General features: G+C 61.4%; 3 protein-coding genes across 3 annotated transcripts; 2 read left to right on the plus strand and 1 right to left on the minus strand.

Annotated features, from left to right (window-relative positions):
- The first annotated feature begins 5,029 nt into the window (after positions 1–5,029).
- TTC24 (tetratricopeptide repeat domain 24) lies at positions 5,030–6,922 on the plus strand. The gene is made up of 4 exons (XM_052665401.1): positions 5,030–5,720; positions 6,139–6,351; positions 6,419–6,547; positions 6,669–6,922. The coding sequence occupies exons 1-4, from the start codon at positions 5,030–5,032 to the stop codon at positions 6,920–6,922; spliced, it is 1,287 nt and encodes a 428-aa protein (XP_052521361.1).
- Positions 6,923–10,103: 3,181 nt separating this feature from the next.
- Positions 10,104–12,784, plus strand: NAXE (NAD(P)HX epimerase). The gene is made up of 6 exons (XM_052665406.1): positions 10,104–10,297; positions 10,952–11,060; positions 11,137–11,247; positions 11,325–11,438; positions 12,245–12,392; positions 12,461–12,784. The coding sequence occupies exons 1-6, from the start codon at positions 10,119–10,121 to the stop codon at positions 12,661–12,663; spliced, it is 864 nt and encodes a 287-aa protein (XP_052521366.1). The 5' UTR covers positions 10,104–10,118; the 3' UTR covers positions 12,664–12,784.
- A 173-nt stretch (positions 12,785–12,957) lies between these two features.
- Positions 12,958–16,295, minus strand: GPATCH4 (G-patch domain containing 4). Its single transcript, XM_052665413.1, is given in 8 exon segments — positions 12,958–13,440; positions 13,518–13,568; positions 13,658–13,764; positions 14,870–14,977; positions 15,717–15,809; positions 15,886–15,959; positions 16,030–16,129; positions 16,131–16,295. Coding segments are annotated over 8 exon segments (1,086 nt in total). The 5' UTR covers positions 16,281–16,295; the 3' UTR covers positions 12,958–13,037.
- Between the last annotated feature and the right edge of the window lie 3,626 nt (positions 16,296–19,921).

A 19,921-nucleotide genomic window follows, 5' to 3' on the forward strand; every position in this document is an offset into this window, starting at 1 on the left:
GTGTCACATCACAGCAGTGTCACCATCTCAGCAGTGTCACATCACAGCTGTGTCACATCACAGCAGTGTCACCATCACAGCAGTGTCACATCGCAGCAGTGTCACCATCACAGCAGTGTCACATCACAGCAGTGTCACATCACAGCAGTGTCACCATCACAGCAGTGTCACATCACAGCTGTGTCACCATCACAGCAGTGTCACATCGCAGCAGTGTCACCATCACAGCAGTGTCACCATCACAGCAATGTCACATCACAGCTGTGTCACCATCACAGCAGTGTCACCATCGCAGCAATGTCACATCACAGCAGTGTCACCATCACAGCAGTGTCACATCACAGCTGTATCACATCGCAGCAGTGTCACATCACAGCAGTGTCACCATCACAGCAGTGTCACATCGCAGCAGTGTCACATCGCAGCAGTGTCACATCACAGCTGTGTCACCATCGCAGCAGTGTCACATCGCAGCAGTGTCACCATCACAGCAGTGTCACCATCACAGCAGTGTCACATCACAGCTGTATCACATCGCAGCAGTGTCACCATCGCAGCTGTGTCACCATCACAGCAGTGTCACATCACAGCAGTGTCACCATCGCAGCAGTGTCACATCACAGCAGTGTCACCATCACAGCAGTGTCACCATCACAGCAGTGTCACATCACAGCTGTATCACATCGCAGCAGTGTCACATCACAGCAGTGTCACATCGCAGCAGTGTCACATCGCAGCAGTGTCACCATCACAGCAGTGTCACATCACAGCAGTGTCACATCGCAGCAGTGTCACCATCACAGCAGTGTCACATCACAGCAATGTCACATCGCAGCAGTGTCACCATCACAGCAGTGTCACATCGCAGCAGTGTCACATCGCAGCAGTGTCACCATCACAGCAGTGTCACATCACAGCAGTGTCACCATCACAGCAGTGTCACCATCACAGCAGTGTCACATCACAGCAGTGTCACCATCACAGCAGTGTCACCATCACAGCAGTGTCACATCACAGCAGTGTCACCATCACAGCTGTGTCACCATCACAGCAGTGTCACCATCACAGCAGTGTCACATCACAGCAGTGTCACCATCACAGCTGTGTCACCATCACAGCAGTGTCACATCACAGCAGTGTCACATCGCAGCAGTGTCACCATCACAGCAGTGTCACATCTCAGCAGTGTCACATCACAGCTGTGTCACCATCACAGCAGTGTCACATCGCAGCAATGTCACATCACAGCAGTGTCACCATCACAGTAGTGTCACATCACAGCAGTGTCACATCGCAGCAGTGTCACCATCACAGCAGTGTCACATCGCAGCAGTGTCACATCGCAGCAGTGTCACCATCACAGCAGTGTCACATCACAGCAGTGTCACCATCACAGCAGTGTCACCATCACAGCAGTGTCACATCGCAGCAGTGTCACCATCACAGCAGTGTCACCATCACAGCAGTGTCACCATCGCAGCTGTGTCACCATCACAGCAGTGTCACATCACAGCAGTGTCACCATCACAGCAGTGTCACCATCACAGCAGTGTCACCATCGCAGCTGTGTCACCATCACAGCAGTGTCACATCACAGCTGTGTCACCATCACAGCTGTGTCACCATCGCAGCAGTGTCACATCACAGCAGTGTCACATCACAGCAGTGTCACCATCACAGCAGTGTCACATCGCAGCAGTGTCACCATCACAGCAGTGTCACCATCACAGCTGTGTCACCATCACAGCAGTGTCACATCGCAGCAGTGTCACCATCACAGCAGTGTCACATCACAGCTGTGTCACCATAACAGCAGTGTCACCATCACAGCTGTGTCACCATAACAGCAGTGTCACCATCACAGCAGTGTCACATCACAGCAGTGCCACCATCACAGCAGTGTCACCATCACAGCAGTGTCACATCACAGCTGTGTCACCATCACAGCAGTGTCACCATCACAGCTGTGTCACCATAACAGCAGTGTCACATCACAGCTGTGTCACCATCACAGCAGTGTCACCATCACAGCAGTGTCACATCACAGCTGTGTCACCATCACAGCTGTGTCACCATCGCAGCAGTGTCACCATCACAGCTGTGTCACATCACAGCAGTGTCACATCACAGCAGTGTCACGTCACAGCAATGTCACATCACAGCAGTGTCACCATCACAGCAGTGTCACCATCACAGCAGTGTCACATCGCAGCAGTGTCACATCACAGCAGTGTCACATCACAGCTGTGTCACATCGTAGCAGTGTCACATCACAGCAGTGTCACATCACAGCAGTGTCACCATCACAGCAGTGTCACATCGCAGCAGTGTCACATCGCAGCAGTGTCACCATCACAGCAGTGTCACCATCACAGCAGTGTCACATCGCAGCAGTGTCACATCGCAGCAGTGTCACCATCACAGCAGTGTCACATCACAGCAGTGTCACCATCACAGCTGTGTCACATCACAGCTGTGTCACATCTCAGCAGTGTCACCATCACAGCTGTGTCACATCACAGCAGTGTCACATCACAGCAGTGTCACCATCACAGCTGTGTCACATCACAGCTGTGTCACATCTCAGCAGTGTCACATCACAGCAGTGTCACATCACAGCAGTGTCACATCACAGCAGTGTCGCTGTCCCCGCTGTGCCGCCCATCGCAGCTCTGAACGGAAGATTTCCGTCCGCCGACCCGCCGTGAGTGCAGCCGAGTTGATTCTCTATGGCAGCCAGGGCCACGCGCCCCCTGCTGGCCAAAGGAGGAATCGCGCTCCGTTCCCATCGCGGCTCGGGCTCGCGACCTTCCCGACGCCGCCGCATCCTGCGGGAATCCGGTGCTGTTTCTGCATTAGAACAAGGTAAGAGTTTTTATTTCACGGTCTCCTCTGCCGTGGTTCTTTTGGGCGGTCTCTGATAGTTTTCATCACCTATCCTGTAGGTGAGGCTTTCCCAGTGGCTTGCAGAACAAACTCTATGAGCACGAAGTCGCTGTAGGGCAGGCTTGTTTTATTCGGTCGAGAAGGGGGCAGAACTCCTTCCTTACAATTAATCCTAGAACTTCATTATATATTATGAATATTATAATGATTTATAACGATAACGATATATTATATATAACGAATATATTATATATTATGAACATATAATGATGTTCCACACCTTTCTATGTCCCAAACTCCACCCCTAACCTGTGACCCCACATTGCTCCCATCGTTGGTGCTCAGCTGCTCTCGCGATTTTAACAGTATAACAGATCAGGCCCTGATTCACAGCAATGCGCACCCAATATCCGGGTGAAGTAGTTCATAATCACGGAGGTGAGGCGGATGCAGTCGGTTATGGGCACAAAGACTGCAGCTCCTGTCCGCCCAGCCTTCCGAAACACCTCCGAGCCTTCCTGACCGCCTTCCTAACGCTTGGCGCTGCTGGACGGACATCGGAGCCGCTCAGCCCCGCTCCCGCAGCCGGGCTGTGGCAGCAGCGCAGCCGCCGGAGCCGCTCATCGCGGCACGGTGACGATCGGTAACCGGAGCCACCGGGGCCATCGCCAGGGGAGCCCTCCTGGGAGCGCGCACGACCGCGGCTCTCACCGTCGCCCGGAGGCTGCGGGGTTGGGGTCGCTCCTGGGACCCTTCCCTGGGAGGGGGGAGAGGGGGGCACGGCAGCCACGATCGCCCCCTCCCCAAATCCGTGAGTAAATGGCACAGGGAGAAGCAGAGGGGGTGCTTGGGGCTGGGGGGGACGCCGAGCAGCCGCCGCGTCCCGCCGCACCGCTACGAGGGGAGCAGGCGCGGCTCCATCCGCTGCTCACAGCCCCCGGCCTCGGGCACCTCCGGGGGGGGAGGCGGCTCTGCTCCCGTTCTGGCAGCATTGGACTCACGTTGCGCCGGGGGTTCGGGTCGGGTGCTGGGGTCCGTTCGCCTTCGGGAAGAAAGGTGGTTGGAACTGCTCCATTTTGGGAGGGGTGTCAGAGCAGTGCGCTCTGGCAGCTCGAAAGGCAAATGGGATCCTGGGCTCCATCAGGAGAGGGGTGGTCAGCAGGGACAGGGAGGTGATCGTCCCTCTCTCCTCGGCTCTTGTGAGGCCCCACCTGGAGTCCTGTGTCCAGGTGTGGAGCCCTCAGTACAAGAAAGACATTGAGATCTTGGAAAGGGTCCAGAGGAGGGCGACTGAGATGAGCAGGGGGCTGCAGCACCTCCCCTATGAGGACAGGCTGAGGGAGTTGGGCTTGTTCAGCCTGCAGAAGAGAAGCTGCGGGGTGACCTCAGTGCAGCCTATCGATACCTGAAGGGAACCTACAGCCAGGAGGGGAGTCAACTCTTCAGAAGGGCTGACAACAGCAGGACGAGGGGAAATGGATCCAAGTTGAAGGAGGAAAGATTGAGGTTGGATGTTAGGGGGAAGTTCTTCACAAGGAGAGCGGTTAGGGCCTGGAACGGGCTGCCCAGGGAGGTTGTGGATGCCCCGTCCTTGGCCGTGTTCAAGGCCAGGTTGGACGGGGTCCTGGGCAACCTGATCTGAATGTGGATGTTTGGTGGCCCTGCTAGGCAGGGGGGTTGGAACTACATGATCCTTGAGGTCCCTTCCAACCCGGGTGATTCTGTGATTCTGTGATTCTGTGGGTGTCGCTGTTCCTGGAAGAGTTCAGGCACCGCGGAGATGGGGAACACAGGGACGTGCTTAGGGGGGGTGGGAGAATGAGGTGGGGGTCTTTTCCAGCCCTAATGGCTCCATGAGTGGGAAGGGTGCCCATGGGTGGCAATGTCGGGGGTATTTCCAGACAGAACGATCCCATGACTGGGTGCGGGGGGGCGAGCGGAGGGGGCTGGATGGGGAGACCCTGGGGGTCTTTCCCAACCGGAGCAGTTCCATGATCTGCGAGTGGTGCTACGGGCGGTGATGGGCTGATGGCTGGACTCAGTTGTACGGCTGTCTTCTCACCTTAATGGCCCTGCGTCCCTACGCTCGCCTCCAGGCAGACCCCCCCGTGCTCTCCCCGCAGCCGCCGGCTCAGCTCTGCCCATGGCTTCCGAGGAGCCCACGACCCCCCCGGCCCCCGCAGCCCCCGGGAGGAAACGTCGGAGGAAAGGGAAGGAGAAATCCATTTCGGGGGAGGGGGGCGACGGGGAGGACGGGGACGACGGAGCGGGGCGAGTGGCCGAAATCGAGGGGCTGACGCGGGCCGGGTGCCGGGCGCTGGGGCTGGGGGACACGCGGGGGGCACTGGGCTGCTTCAGGAGGGCGGTGGGGCTCTCGCTGCGCACCCCCACCCCACGGCTGCGCAGGGATTGCGCCTTCCGCCTGGGGGCCGCCTACGTGGAGGCCGGGAAGCCCAGGAAGGGGCTGAAATTCCTCCTCAAATCCCGACCTTCGGACGGGGAACGGCCGGAGGGGCTCCGTTTCGACGTCGCTGCGGCTCACGAAGGGCTGCGGGATTTCCCGGAGGCTCTGCGGGATTCGGACGAGGCGGGGAGCAGCGCGGCGATGGGCTGCTGCTACCTGGGCATGCGGGAGCCCGAGAGAGCGGCCCGCTGCTTCCTGGAGGCGGCGCGGGGCTACGAGGGGGTCCGCTGCCCCGAGGCGGCCGCCGTGGCGCTGAGCAGAGCGAGCGGCTCCATGCTGCAGAGCGGGCGATTCGGGGCTGCAGAAGTCGCGGGGACCCTGGCCCGGTGCCGGGCGCTTTGTGACAGCATCACAGACCCGGCCCTGCAGGGTAACGCCGCACCGGGAGCCATTGCGTGGGTGCAGACCCCAACCCACCCCTCTGCTCCCATCGCATGGATGTGGACCCCGACCCAACCTTCTGCTCTCATTGCATGGATGCAGACCCCAACCCACCCCTCTGCTCCCATCGCATGGATGCAGACCCCGACCCAACCCTCTGCTCTCATCGCATGGATGCAGACCCCTACCCACCCCTCTGCTCCCATCACATGGATGCAGACCCCGACCCAACCTTCTGCTCTCATTGCATGGATGCAGACCCCGACCCATCCCTCTGCTCCCATTGCATGGATGTGGACCCCGACCCACCCCTCTGCTCCCATTGCATGGATGTGGACCCCGACCCACCCCTCTGCTCCCATCGCATGGATGCAGACCCCGACCCAACGCTCCTCTGTGCCCCCCAGGGAAGCTCTACAACGACATCGGCCTCGGCTACTCCCAGCTGCGCATCTTCCCGCTGGCTGCAGAGAGCTTTGAGCGCGCGCTCGCCGCGTGCCGCAGAGCACCGGGATGCAACAGGGAGGCCGCAGTGCTGCAGAACCTGGGCGCTGCCCGCAACGCACTGCAACGCTTCGCTGCAGCCCTGGCCCCACACCGGCGAGCGGCAGCGCTGCACGGTACGGCGTCACAGCCTCACTCTGGGGGGGGGCGGCACGGAAATGAACCCCCAGCAATGAATTGCAGGCGCTGCGGGGAACCGGAGGGCGCAGGGGCAGTGCTTTGGGAACTTGGCGTACGCCTTCAGCCAGCTCGGGGAGCACGAGGCGGCTGCAGAGAACTACCTGCACGCCCTGCAGGCCTTCCGCGACTCGGGTAAGGGCGGCAGCCCCGGGAGACCCCACGTGTCGGAGCTGCGCAGCGGCCAGCAGGGCTTGCAGCGGCCCTGCGATGCTTCACCGTGCGGCCAGAACCGATGCAACCCTTTGGCCCGCAGGGGATGTGCTGGGGCAGTGCAAAGCATGTGAGGGGCTGGGGGCTGCCCGCTTCCACCTGGGGGACCCCCAGAGGGCTGTAGGGCACTACCAGGAGGCCCTGAGGCTGCTGCCCCGCTGCCAGGTACAGGGGACCCCGGGGATGGACCCCACGTTGGCGTGCGCCCACCGTCCCCTGGGGATGGGCTCGGTGTCAGTGGGTCTCCTGCACAGGGCACCCGCAGAGCAGATGGCGAGCGGATCGTCGCTGGGCTGACCCGCACCCTCCAGCTGCAGCTCTGCCTGCGGCCCACCCCAGCCCTGGTGAGCAGCCCCCCATCATAGGGTTGGGATCGGGGGGCTGGTGGGGTACGGGGACAGCAGCAAAGCTCTGCGTGCTCCTGAGCCGTGCTTGCATGCACCGAGGGGGGCGTTTGGTGGACGGGGACGTCGTGCACAGACCCCACGCCACCCCTTCATTGCGCTGCTGCCCCACAGGACCTCGTCCCGCTGCAGCTCTGCATCAGTGGGACGCAGCTACAGGGCCGCACGGTGTGAGTAGGGTTCTGCCCCGTGCTCCTCTGTGGGGCGCTTCCAGCATCACCTGTGCGGTAAATCTTCCCTCCTGCATCCCCTGCAGATCCTTCCGGGACACAGGGCAGGATGGGGGTGAGGCTGCGCCGGGGGCACCGCCTGTGGGGTCAGGTAAGGGGGTGAGCAGGGCCAGAGCGTGTGGGGTTATTGCCGTGGGGGTGGAGCCCCCCATGTGTGGGGCAGTGCTGTGTCCATCCCAGCCTGGGCACAGCCCTGGAAAGAAATTTTCCTTCCAGAAATGGGGGTGGGCAATTTGAACCGGAGGGGGAGGGGGAAGGGCAGAAGTAAAATATCCCCCCCACCCCCCCAAACAACGATCCAACGAGGAACCTCCTGCAAACCGTAACGCTGCGCTTCCCCAGCACCAAAGCTCCGCCAGCCCCCCGCGCTCCCACGCTGCATCCCCGCAGTGACAGCGCTGCAAACAGCCCCGGACTCCCCCCGCAGCACCAGGGCCGGACCGGGGGGCCGGGGGGGCTGCACGGTGCTGTCTGAGCTCTGCAGTCTCCTGTGAGCGCCGGGAGGAGCAGGGAGCAGAGCTGCGCTTCCAGCACCCGACGCGGCACGGAGCCGCCTGCTTTCTTGTGCTGTGAGATGTGCTCATAAAGGTGTGCTTTCATGGAGCCGTGGAATCATTACGGTTGGAAAGGACCCCCAAGAGCCCCAACGCAGCCCCCCAGCCCACAGCCCCACGTGCCACATCTCTGTGGTGCCTGAACGTCTCCAGGGACGGTGACCCCCTTCCCCTTCTTGGGCAGTTTCAGTGGCTGCTTTCGGGGAGAAGAAACGATCCCAAGGTGCCGCCCGACTGCCCAGCCGCACTGAGAGCCCAGCTCCTCTTGTCCCACCATTGTTACCTATCAGCAGAGCCGGCCCTCATGGGGCCATGCAGGCCTGACTCAGCTGGGATCCCAAAAGCCTTCTGGGCCACCTGGGCACAGTGCTGGCCTTTGTCAACTGCTGGTCAACCATTGGCCAACCACTGGTCAATTGTTCGTCAACTATTGGCCAACCATTGGTCAACTGCTGGTCAACCATTGGCCAACCATTGCTCAATTGTTGGTCAACTATTGGCCAAATATTGATCAATGGTTGGTCAACCACTGGCCAACCAAACATTGGTCAACCATCCGTCAACTGTTGGTCAACCACTGGTCAGCTATTGGTCAACCGTTGGCAGACCATCAGTCAGCCGCTCATCAGCCGTTGCCCAACCACGGGTCAACTGTTGGTCAACTGTTGGTCAACCATCCGTCAGTGGTTTGTCAGCCGTCGGTCAAGCAGAAAACTGCTGGCCTTCTGGGCAACCTGGGCGCAGCGCCGCCTCACGGCCAGCCGAGCGCCGACCAATCAGAGCAGACAAAGGGGCAGAAGGGGCGGGTGGGGGGGGGGGGGGGGGGGGGCGTGCACCCCAGGCCCCAGGAGCAGAGCGGAGGCTCAGGGCTGTGGAGAGCAGGAAGGGGCGGGAGGGGGCTTCATCTCAGGGGTCTCCGTCTGTGCTGCTTCGCTGAGGTGAGCAGGGAGCAACGCAGAGCAATGCAGCACGGAGCAACACAGAGCAATGCAGCATAGAGCAATGCAGCACAGAGCAACACAGAGCAATGCAGCACGGAGCAACGCAACATGAAGCAACACGAAGCAACATGAAGCAACATGGAGCAACACGGAGCAATGCAACACAGAGCAAAGCGGTGCAGGGCAAAGCGATGCAGGGCAATGCAACACAGAGCAATGCAACACAGGGCAATGCAACACAGGGCAATGCAACACAGAGCAATGCAACACAGTGCAGTGCAACACAGAGCAATGCAACAAGGAGCAAAACTGTGCAGTGCAATGCAATACAGAGCAATACAACACAACACGGTGCAACACAGAGCAATGCAACACAGTGCAGTGCAACACAGAGCAATGCAATACAATGCGGTGCAACACAGAGCAACATGTTGTAACACAGAGCAATGCAACACAGAGCAATGCAGCATAATGCGGTGCAACATGGAGCAACATGGTATAACACAGAGCAATGCAACACAGCAATGCAACATGGAGCAATGCAGCACAGAGCAATGCAAAATGGAGCAATGCAGCACATTGTGGTGCAACAGAACAATGCAACACGATACAGTGCAACACAGATCAATGCAACACAGCAATGCAACACAATGCGGTGCAACACAGAGCAATGTGGTGCAACACTGCAATGCAACACAACACAGTGCAGCACAGAGCAGTATGGTGCAACACAAGGCATTACAATACAGTGCAACACAGAGCAGTGCAGCACAGTGCAACAGAGTGCAACACTGCAGTGCAACATGACAGGGCAACACAGCACAGCGCAGTGCAAAGCAATGCAGTGTAAAGTGGTGCAACACAGCACAGTGCAACGCAGTGCAAAGCAATGCAACACAAAACAATACTGCAATGCAATGCAATGCACTGCAACACAGCACAGCAGAGTGCAACACAGTACAACACAGCAACGCAGCACAGCGCAATACAAAGCAATGCAGCACAATACAACACCCTGCAATGCAATGCAACGCAGCACAGTGCAATGCAAAGCAATGGAGTGCAACACAACATTGCAATGCAATGCAACACAAAGCAACAAAGCACAGCACAATAGAACACAATGCAATGCAGCACAACGTAAAGCAACGCAGCGCAACGCAGTGCAACACAAAGTAATGCAGCGCAACACAGCCCAGCAATGCGCGATGCAATACAACGCAGTGCAACCCAACGCAGCGCAGCACAACTCAGCGGAACCCCGCACCGCCCGACCGCTGCAGGGCAGCACCGCGCCGCTCCCCGCAGCTCCGCCCGCTCCGTTCCGCGCGTGCGCCGTGCGCGTCCCCGCTCCTCTACGCCGCATGCGGGCACGGCTGGGCTGGGGGCTGGGTTGGGGGCTGGGCTGGGGACTGGGGCTGCTGGTGGCGGCGGGGGGCCGCTGCCCGAGGCGGGTCTGGGGTCCGGAGTGGGGCTGGGGCTGGGGCCGCTCCCCGCAGCGCGCCATGCACGGACAGAGCGAGGGGAGGCCGCGGTACCTCGGGTACGGGACGGGGGGGCGGGGGACAGAGTGGGGTAAAGGGCGGCGAATGGGGGGAGCAGGGCGAGACGGTGCGGGGGACGGGGCTTCCTCCGGGATGGACGGTGGGGCTACGGGGGGGTCCGCGGTAGGCCGGGTATGGGGCGAGGTGGGGTATGGGGGGGGGTGGGTAGGGCGGTACGGGGGGACCGCGTTGCCTTGGGTACGGGGCAGCGGGGGGGCACGGGGGAGCGCGAAGGGGTGCAAAGGGGTCCGCAGTACCTCGAGTATGGGGCCGGGAGGGCTATAGGGGAGTGCAGGGGGAACGGGGTGTGGGGCCGTGCTGGCTCAGGGATGGGGCAGTGGGGGTGTATGGGGGTGATGGGGCAGTGGGGGGTGTATGGGGGGTGTACGGGGGTTGCATAGGGCGTGCAGGGGGAGCGGTGCTTTCCCGGGTACAGAGGGCACAGGGGGGTGTACAGAGGGGGTGCACCGGAGGGGGGGCTGCGCTTCTTTGGATATGGGGGCACGGGGGCCGTAGGGCCACGCTGTGGGAGGCGCAGGGGGGGGGGGGGGTGTGGGATGCAGAGCGCCCCCAACCCCACGTTGTTTGTGGTGCCGGAGGGCAGCGCTGTGACCCCGCAGCACCGGGGTCTCACGTCCCCCCCCGCCCCCCAGGCAGGAGGAGGCTCAGGCCATCGACCAGGAGCTCTTCACCGACTATAAATTCAGCGTGGACCAACTGATGGAGCTGGCGGGGCTGAGCTGCGCCACCGCCATCGCCAAGGTGGGAGCACGGCGGGGGGGGGCTGCGGGGTGACCCCCCACCGCCCGGCCCAACCCGACGCCCCCCCCTCCTCCAGGCGTACCCCCCCGACTCCTTCCCCACCAGCCCCCCGGCCGTGCTGGTGCTCTGCGGGCCGGGCAACAACGGCGGCGACGGTTTGGTGTGCGCCCGGCACCTGAAAATGTTTGTGAGTGCCCCGAAGGGGGGCTGCATTCAGGGCTCCGCGCCCCCCCAGCTCAGTGCTGAGCAGCGCCGTCCCCGCAGGGCTACCACCCCACCGTGCACTACCCCAAACGGCCCAGCAAGCCGCTCTTCGAGGCGCTGACCACGCAGTGCCACAAGATGGACATCCCCTTCCTCACCGACTTCCCGGCGGAGGTGAGCAGACGCCCTGGGGCCGTGGCTGCGTCCTGCAGGCCCTGCTGGGCCTCAGCCGTGCTGCTGCACCCCCCCGCCAGGCCTCGCCCCATATTGATCCTCACCCTATATCGCTCCTCGCCCCATATCGCTCCTCGCCCCATATGGCTCCTCGCCCCATAGCGCTCCTCGCCCCCCGTTCCGCTCCTTGCCACCCTGCTGCTCCCCCGCTCTGCCAGGCCTGACCTCGTGTTGATCCTCACACTGCCCCGCTCCACCCCGCTGCTCCTCACCCTTCGCCAGCCGTCATCACCACCCCATTCTGGTCCTCACCCCGCACTGCTCTTCACCTCCCTGCTGATCCTCACTCCTCTGCTGGTCCTCATTCCGTTGGTCCTCATCCCGTACTGCCCTGCAGCCCCCTGCTGCTTTTACCCCACATTGGTCCTCACCACCCTACTGGTTCTTGCCCCACTGTTATCCTCACCCCATATTGGTCCTTGCCCCACTGCTGGTCAGCACCCTATATTGGTTCTTACCCACTGCTGGTCCTCACCCCATACTGCTCCTGACTCCATACTGCTCCTCCCCAGTACTGATCACCTTACTGCCAGTGCTCATCACCCTACTGCTCCTCCCCCCATATACTCACCCTCACCCCATATCCACCCTCCCCCCGTTGCTGGGTCCCATTGCCATTCCTCACCCCATATCCACCCTCCCCCCGCTGCTGGATCCCATTGCCATTCCTCACCCCATATCCACCCTCCCCCCGCTGCTGGGTCCCATTGCCATTCCTCACCCCACGCTGCTCCCCCCCGCCGCAGGCCGCGCTCATCGACGGGCTGTATGGGCTGGTGGTGGATGCCATCTTTGGGTTCAGCTTCAAGGGAGCGGTGCGGGAGCCGTTCGGGAGCATCCTCAGCACCCTGCAGGGCGTCACGGTGCCCATCGCCAGCATCGACATCCCCTCGGGTGAGTGCACAGACCCGCTGCTGGGGGGCACCGCACGGCAGCGCGCTCCACCACGGGCTGTGTTGCAGGCTGGGACGTGGAGAAGGGGCGGGCGGACGGGCTGAGGCCCGACATGCTCATCTCCCTGACGGCCCCCAAGAAGGCAGCCGCGCATTTCTCGGGGCGCTACCACTTCCTGGGGGGGCGCTTTGTGCCCCCGGCGCTGCAGGAGAAGTACGGCCTCAACCTCCCTCCATACCCCGGCACCGACTGCGTCCTGCAGCTGCCGTAGGGCTGGGCGCTGGGGCGGTCGCAGCCCCACCGGGGCGCTTCCAGGTACGGAGCCGGGCGCCGAGGGCTGCGTCACTTCAGGATTGTTTGGTGCAATAAAAATGTATTGGAAAACAAAAAAACCTTTGGTGAACGCAGTGCTGCGCAGGCTCTGCCCTCGCATTGCTCTGCCCTCGCATTGCTCTGCCCTCGCATTGCTCTGCCCTCGCATTGCTCTGGCTTCGCGCCGCTCCTCCATGGGCTGACGGCAAACTGGTCCCCTCCTCAGGGCCGGCTGGGGGCTGGGTTCCAGGCAGCTCCCCAGGCCCCTCTGAGCACCCAATGCACCACAGGGGGTTCTGGACCCCCCCCCCCCCCCCCGCCAGGTGGCTGCATTCATTCTGCCTCCCTCCGCCTCTTCTTCTTCTTCTTCTTCCTCCCCACCCCAGGGTGGTGCTCAGCCTCCCCTGGCCCACCGGCGTCCTCTGCAGGTCCCTCCATCTCAACCACCTCCTCCCCCTTCTCCTTCCTCCTCTTTTTCTTCTTCTTTCTCCTCTCCTCTCTCTCCTCCTCTCCTCCGTTCGCCTCCTGGCTCCGCAGCTCCTCCACATCAGTTCCATCCGCCAACGGTTCCCTTCTCTTCTTCTTCTTCCTGCTGTCCCTCAGCTCTGCCGGGGGGCCGCTCTGGGGGTCCGTGGGCTGCCCCCCCCCTCCGCGCTGCCTGGCAGCCAGGAAGGCGCGCTCCTGCTGCTCCAGCCGCGCCAGCTTGGCGCTCATGGTCAGCCCGTGCCGCGCAGCTCTGCAACAACAGGGACTCGGTGGGGAAGGAGCCCCCCAGAGCGCACTGACACCCCCACCCCAAAACCAGCCGCTCACTTGTGTGCCGTGCGGCCCCCGCACACCCGCACCAGCTCCTCATCCGTCAGCCTGCGGGGACACAGGGGACACAGCGTCACCAGGCAGGAGGTGGCAGCGGGACGACCCCCAGCTGCCCCCACCCTTCAATGCCACAGTGCCTCTGGGCCGAAGAGCGGTCCGGTTTGTCCTCCTCTTCCTCCTCGCTGCTCTCGGAGCCCCCCGGCTGCTTGGTGGGCTCCTCCCCATGGGCCGTGAGCGTGGCTGCCTGCGTGGAAAAGGGGAGCGGGGAGAATTGGGGGGGGGGGGGGATTAGGAGGAGTCAGAAGAGAGGGGAGGAAATGGAGGCGTGGAAAAAAGGGGCATGGAATTGGGGGGGACAGGGGGCGAGGAAATAGAGGGGAGGAAAAGGTGGAATGGGAAAGGAGAGGGTGGAAATGGGGGGGGGTGGAAATGGGGGGGGGTGGAAACGGGGGGGGGTGGAAACGGGGGGGGGTGGAAACGGGGGGGGGGTGGAAACGGGGGGGGGAGAAATGGGGGTAGGCAATGCGGGGGGTGGAAATGGGGGGGATGGAAATGGGGGGGATGGAAATGGGGGGGGGTGGAAATGGGGGGGGGTGGAAACGGGGGGGGTGGAAACGGGGGGGTGGAAACGGGGGGGGGTGGAAACGGGGGGGGGTGGAAACGGGGGGGGTGGAAATGGGGGGGGGTGGAAATGGGGGGGGGTGGAAATGGGGGGGGGTGGAAATGGGGGAGACAGGGAGTGTGGAAATGGGATGGGAAAAGTGGGTGTGGAAATGAAGGCATCGAAATGGGGGGATGGGGAAGCATGGAAAGAGGAGGGTGTGGAAATGGAAGGGTGTGGAAGCACGGAAATGGGAAGGAAAGGGGGCATGGAAATGGTGGGATGGAAAAAGTGCGTGTGGAACTGGGAGCACGGATATGGGGGGAATAGGGGGTGGGAATAAAAGAGTATAGAAGTAGGGGGTGTGGAAATTGGGAGAGGGGAGCTTGGAAACAAGGGTGTGGAAATCGGGGGGGGACATGGGAGCATGGAAATGGGGTGGAAAAGGCGAGTGTGGAACTGAGGGGCATGGAAATAGGGGAGATAAGGGATCACGGAAATAGGGGAGATAAGGGATCATGGAAATGGTGAGGTGAAAAAGGTGGAAGGGGGAAGGTGGGCACGGAACTGGGACATGGAAACAGGGGAGATGGGAAAGAATGGAAATGGGGAACGTGGAGAAGGCGGGTGTGGAACTGGAGGCATTGAAAAGGGGTGCATGGAAACAGAAGGAGGAAGGGGGGCATGGAAACGGGAGGGGGTGCAAGCAGCAGCAGGCTGGGAAGCAGCACCGCTCCAGGGTCGTTACCTTAATGAAGTGGCCATACAGCGTGCTGCCCGGGGGGGGGACCTTGTGGGGCTTCTTAGTGCTGAGCCCACAGCGCTGCTCTGAACGTGCCTCCACGCAGACCCCGTCCTGGGGGGGGAGGAGGGGGCAGAGAGAAGGAACGGAGCACTTGGTCACAGCCCAGAGCCTTGCTGCACTGTTATGGAGGCGTTTAGGCACAACGGGGGGCACCGGGAGCTCCAGAAAGCCAAAGGGGGAACCCAGACAGTACTGGGGGGGCACACGGCTTTGTATTCCAAGGTTTAGGCAGCCCTGGACGATGCTGGGGGCACTGGGATCTTACAGGCAGTACGAGGGGCACCAGGACCACGCCAGGATAGCAGTGGGGGGCACTGGGGAGGTACAGGTGGAACCGGGGGTACCAGGAGGAGCTCTGGGCAATACTGGGGAGCGCTGGGATTGTGCTAAAAGGCTCCAGGCAGCACCAGGGAGCTCTGGGCAGTACTGGAGGGACACTGGGAGCGTGCTTGGGGCCTGCAGGCTGTACTGGGGGGGCACTGGGAGGGGCTCAAGGCAGTACTGGGGGGAGGGGGCAGCAACAGGGGTTACTGAGGGGCTGCAGATGGCAGCAGGGGGCTGTGGGGAGTTTTGGGTGGCACTGGGAGCATGTTCAGGGTCTGCAGGCAGCACTGGAGGCACTGGGAGAGGCTGGAGGTGGCACTGGGCAGTTAGCGAGGGGCTGCAGATGGCACTGTGAGCTCCGGATAGCAGTGGGGAGGGGAGGGGGGGCTCCAGGCAGCACTCAGAGGTTCTGCGGAGGGCCCGCACCGCTCAGAAGGGCTGCAATGATTCCCCCCCCGCCCCGCACCTGCCCGTCCCGCACGGCGATGTTGGCCGCCGCCTCGTTGAAGACGTGATCCCACCAGTGGAAGGAGAACTGCTCGGCAGCGTCGTGCCCCACCTGCGGTGAAGGACGGGGGTGAGGAGCGGCGGCGGGCCGATCCGGGGGCTGGGGGGGGTCTGAAGGCCGCGCTCACCCCCGCGGTGCCGCACTTGATGCTCGGGCGGATGGGCCGCGCGATGCCGTCCTCCCGCTTCCCCAGCCCGCGGCCTGCGGATAGAGACACCCTTCAGCCGCCGCGCCCCGCCGCTTCAGCGGGAGCGATCGGGCCGGCGCTCACCCTGCGTCCATCCGTGCCGCCTCAGCTCCCGCTCGGCGAAGCGCAGCCCGGCGCCCTGCGGCTCCGCCGCGCTCATGGCAGCCCGGCTCCCCTCGCGGCCTGGCCGCGCCGCTCTCTGCGCATGCGCCGCGCACGCTCCGCACGGCGCTGCCTTCACTCAAGGGGGAGGGGCGCGTGCGCGGGTCCTTCGGATGTGCGCATGCGCAAAAAGCGAGACTCGGAGGGACCCATAGGGCGCCGTAAAGACCCATGGAATCATAGACTCACAGAATGGCCAGGGTTGAAAAGGACCACAATGATCATCAGTTCCAACCCCTGCTGTGTGCAGGTCTCCAACCAGCAGCCCAGGCTGCCCAGAGCCACATCCAGCCTGGCCTCGAACGCCTGCAGGGCTGGGGCATCCACAGCCTCCTTGGGCAGCCTGTGCCGGTGCCTCACCGCCTGTGTGAAAAACTTCCTCCTACATCCAACCTCAGCCTCCCCTGGCTCCGTTTGGCCTCTTCAACCCATGCCATTCTGTGGTTCTGCGATTCTATTAAAGTATTTTAGAGAGGACGGGAATCTAATCAGTGATTTAGAAGGGCGGAAAGCAGATGACAGACGGGTGCGTATGCAGACGACACGCTGCCCTTTAGTATTTTATGGAAATTGGTCCTAAGGGAACGCAATCAAACACTGAGGGAGCAGACGCTACCAAGCAGTGCAGGAACCTGGTGGCAGAACCAGGGCACGAGCAGGGCGTTAGGAAGGGAACCTTCCAGGGCAACAATGGCAGATGGATCCTTCTCAGAACTGCCACGGAAATGGAGGGTTTCATTCTATGCTGGCTGTAACCGGTGCAGCTTTCAGCCTGGAGAAGGGGGGGCTCGGGGGAGACCTGGTTGCTCCCCATAACTGCCTGAAGGGAGCGGGGGGTCGGCCTCTGCTCTCGTGTAGCAGGGATAGGACCGGAGGGAATGGGCTCCGGATGCGCTGGGGAGCTTCAGGCTGGACGTTAGGAAATATAGGAAATAGCAGGAGAGGTCAGGCAGTGGAATGGGCTGCCAGGGAGCGATGGAGTCACCGAGCCCCGAGTTCAAGGAACGTCTGGATTTTGTGCTGAGGGACGAGGATTACAGAGAATATTGGTGACGGGTGGACGGTTGGATCTCAAAGGCCTTTTCCAACCTCGGCCATTCTGCCATTCTGCCATTCTGCCATTCTGTGATTCTGCCATTCTGCCATTCTGCCATTCTCTGAGTGCCTTTTCAGGCAGCAGCACCATTCCCTGCAGGACCAACGAAGCCCAAGAAGCAACCAGAGCCCTGTTGCCGATGACTCCGAGGTTGGTGGCTCCTGCAATAACATCCTCCCACCGGGGAACTCGTTTTATCGCACAGACTGCCAGCAGCTCAGCGAGCCGTATGGAGCGAATCAGCAGATCGCACTGCGAGGCGAGGGGCCGGGTGGGAAAGATGAAAGCAGCCGATGGAAGCACAGGCTGCAGAGCCGGCCAGGAGGCTGGGCTGTTCGGGGCCGCGTTCGGCTCTCCTGAGCATCAGCGCGAAACCCGGAGCCAAAGAGCGCTCGAGTCCTGCGAAACGCCGCCCGGAAGGCGGCCGGAGCCGGCGGCCCCAACCGGCGCTGCGAGCGGCGTGGGAGGAGCGAGCGGCCCGGCGGCGGCGGAGCGGCTGTCGCCATTTCACGGCAAAGCCTGCGGGTCAGCGGGCAGAGCCTGGCTGCCGGGGAGCTGCCGCCGCGGGTGGCTGCTGGGGCAGCAGCAGGAGCTACTGGCCGACGGGGAAAGTCTTACCAGTCAAATGCAAAAAAAAAAGGGGCAAGGGTAAAACAAGACAACAGATCGGAAGTTTTCAGTCTGGCTTCAAGCTGGGAAAAACAGCGTTGCACCCCCAGAAGTTACAGAAATCTCAATCAGGTTCACCCAGCTGTGCGGGGTCGGGGACGCCTGGCAGAGCCAAAATGCAGCCGATAGAAGGGAAGTTAAAAGCAGGAGGTGGGTGAAGCAGCGCCCTGTGAGCAGCAGATCGCTTCTTGGAGTTTGGATCATTCACTGACTGTGAACCCAAGGAGAGCAGCCCAGTCCTGCTGATTTAATGATGGATGGGAGGAGCGACAGTTTGGTCCAAGGCTGGGGGGCAGTTGATGGGACTGTTGAAGGCGCAGCCGGTGGCAGCAAACCCACTGGCCAAGTTAAGCAATGAGTGCGTGGCGTTCGCCTTCCGGATTGCAGCAGGAGAGTAGGAAAACCCCGACACGGGGAGCAAAGCCTCAGCGAAGCTGGGCGCTGCTAACAGGCGTGAGAAAAAGTCCGAGTCCCAGATTTCAGGTTAGGGATGTTGGTGGCAGCAGCCGTGTTCATTCATGGCTGCAGGGTTGGCAGGGAGGAGTCGCGCCTGTCGGCGGCGTCCCGTGGCCCCAGGCGGCGCAGTGCGGCTCTGCTGCTGCTCAGAGGCTGAGCGCCTCAGGCTCACGGTCTGCCCCGCGCCGCTGCTCTGATTCACCTCCACGTCAGCCCAGTCACCAACACGTCGTGTCTTTGGTGTAATTTGTGCTTTCCACGGATTAGGAGGGCAATGATTCCAAGAATGAGCAACACGTTCTGCTGGCCCGTGCTGGGCTCTCTCTCCACCCTCTGTATTTGCCTCACGTTTTGCCTGGCTCAATTCTACCCCACTCAGAGCGCCCCAAATCGTTAACTTTTTACTCTGCTCGGTAGCTTAGCAGAAGAAAACCAACTGTTTCACATAGGAGTTCAGTAAAGGCTGATACTGCGTGCAGAAAATCCTGGAAGCTGCTACTGCAAAACCACAACCCACCTCTCACCCAGAGAGCAGCCCAGCGAGTCGTGGGGGTTTGTCAGCTCCTGAGCCTGAGTGGGGGCCTCCACGGCAGGGTGGAGCTTTGCTGCGCGATAATAAGATGCCACAACGACAGCAGAGGGCTGCGCGCCATGGGCTGCGAGTTCACTGAATTCCTGGGTTTAAATGGCCACCAAGTTTCTCGACAGAGAGCCCTGCTGGTGGAAGAGAAGGAAGGCAGCAATTTGCCGGACTCACAGAGCAGCAACGCGGAGCCACCTGTGAGCCAGCAGTGTGACTGACGGAGGCTGGCCGTGCCGCTGGGCCGAGCGACAGGGGAACCACTGGGAGATGGTGAGGATTCCTCGATGGAAGCGCTTTTCTGACTCAAGGAAACGTAATGCGGGATGCGCAGTGACTGCCGCCGCCAAGGCAATGCGGGCACAGCCATCGCCGTGTGCTCAGAAGGAGGGAACAGTCCGAGCATTTCAGGCAGGTGCTGAACGGGCTTTTGGTGCTGCAGCTCATGGAAAGAGCGAGGACTGCAGGCACGAGGAACACAAATTCAGCACGGTGCGAACCTGCCGAAGCGCTCTGCACCACGAACAGATGCTGCGCTTTGCAATGTCCCCATCAACCCCTCTGGTGCAATGTCCCCATCAACCCCTCTGGCTGTTGCTGTGGTTGCCTTCAAGAGAAGCACTTTCCCCCATCGGCCGTGCGTTGATTTGAAGCGGCAGGCTCACAGTGCCTTCTAGTGGCCCATTTGTAGGAACAGGGCTGTTGCATCGTTGCATTACACGCTGGGCTCTCCCTTGCAGAGCTGCAGCAGCCTGCAGATATCATGGCTGGTAGTGGATGCAGCGCGACAGACTGGAAGGCGTGTTGGAAGGCATTCTGTTCTAACAGGGGATCTTCAGCAGGAGAAACACAGTAATGGAAGAGAGAAGCAGCCGGGGCCTCCACCCGAGGCTGAGCTGTCTCACTCCGGGTGTAGGTTGGGATGCGATGGGCAGAGATGTTCCTCTCCATCCTCCTTATCTCCCACCCATCGGTGTCAGCCAAGGACAGGCAGCCAAACTGGTGGGATGCTC

Source organism: Tympanuchus pallidicinctus, unplaced genomic scaffold (assembly GCF_026119805.1).
Source record: "Tympanuchus pallidicinctus isolate F22 unplaced genomic scaffold, pur_lepc_1.0 scaffold66, whole genome shotgun sequence".
NCBI lineage: Eukaryota > Metazoa > Chordata > Aves > Galliformes > Phasianidae > Tympanuchus > Tympanuchus pallidicinctus.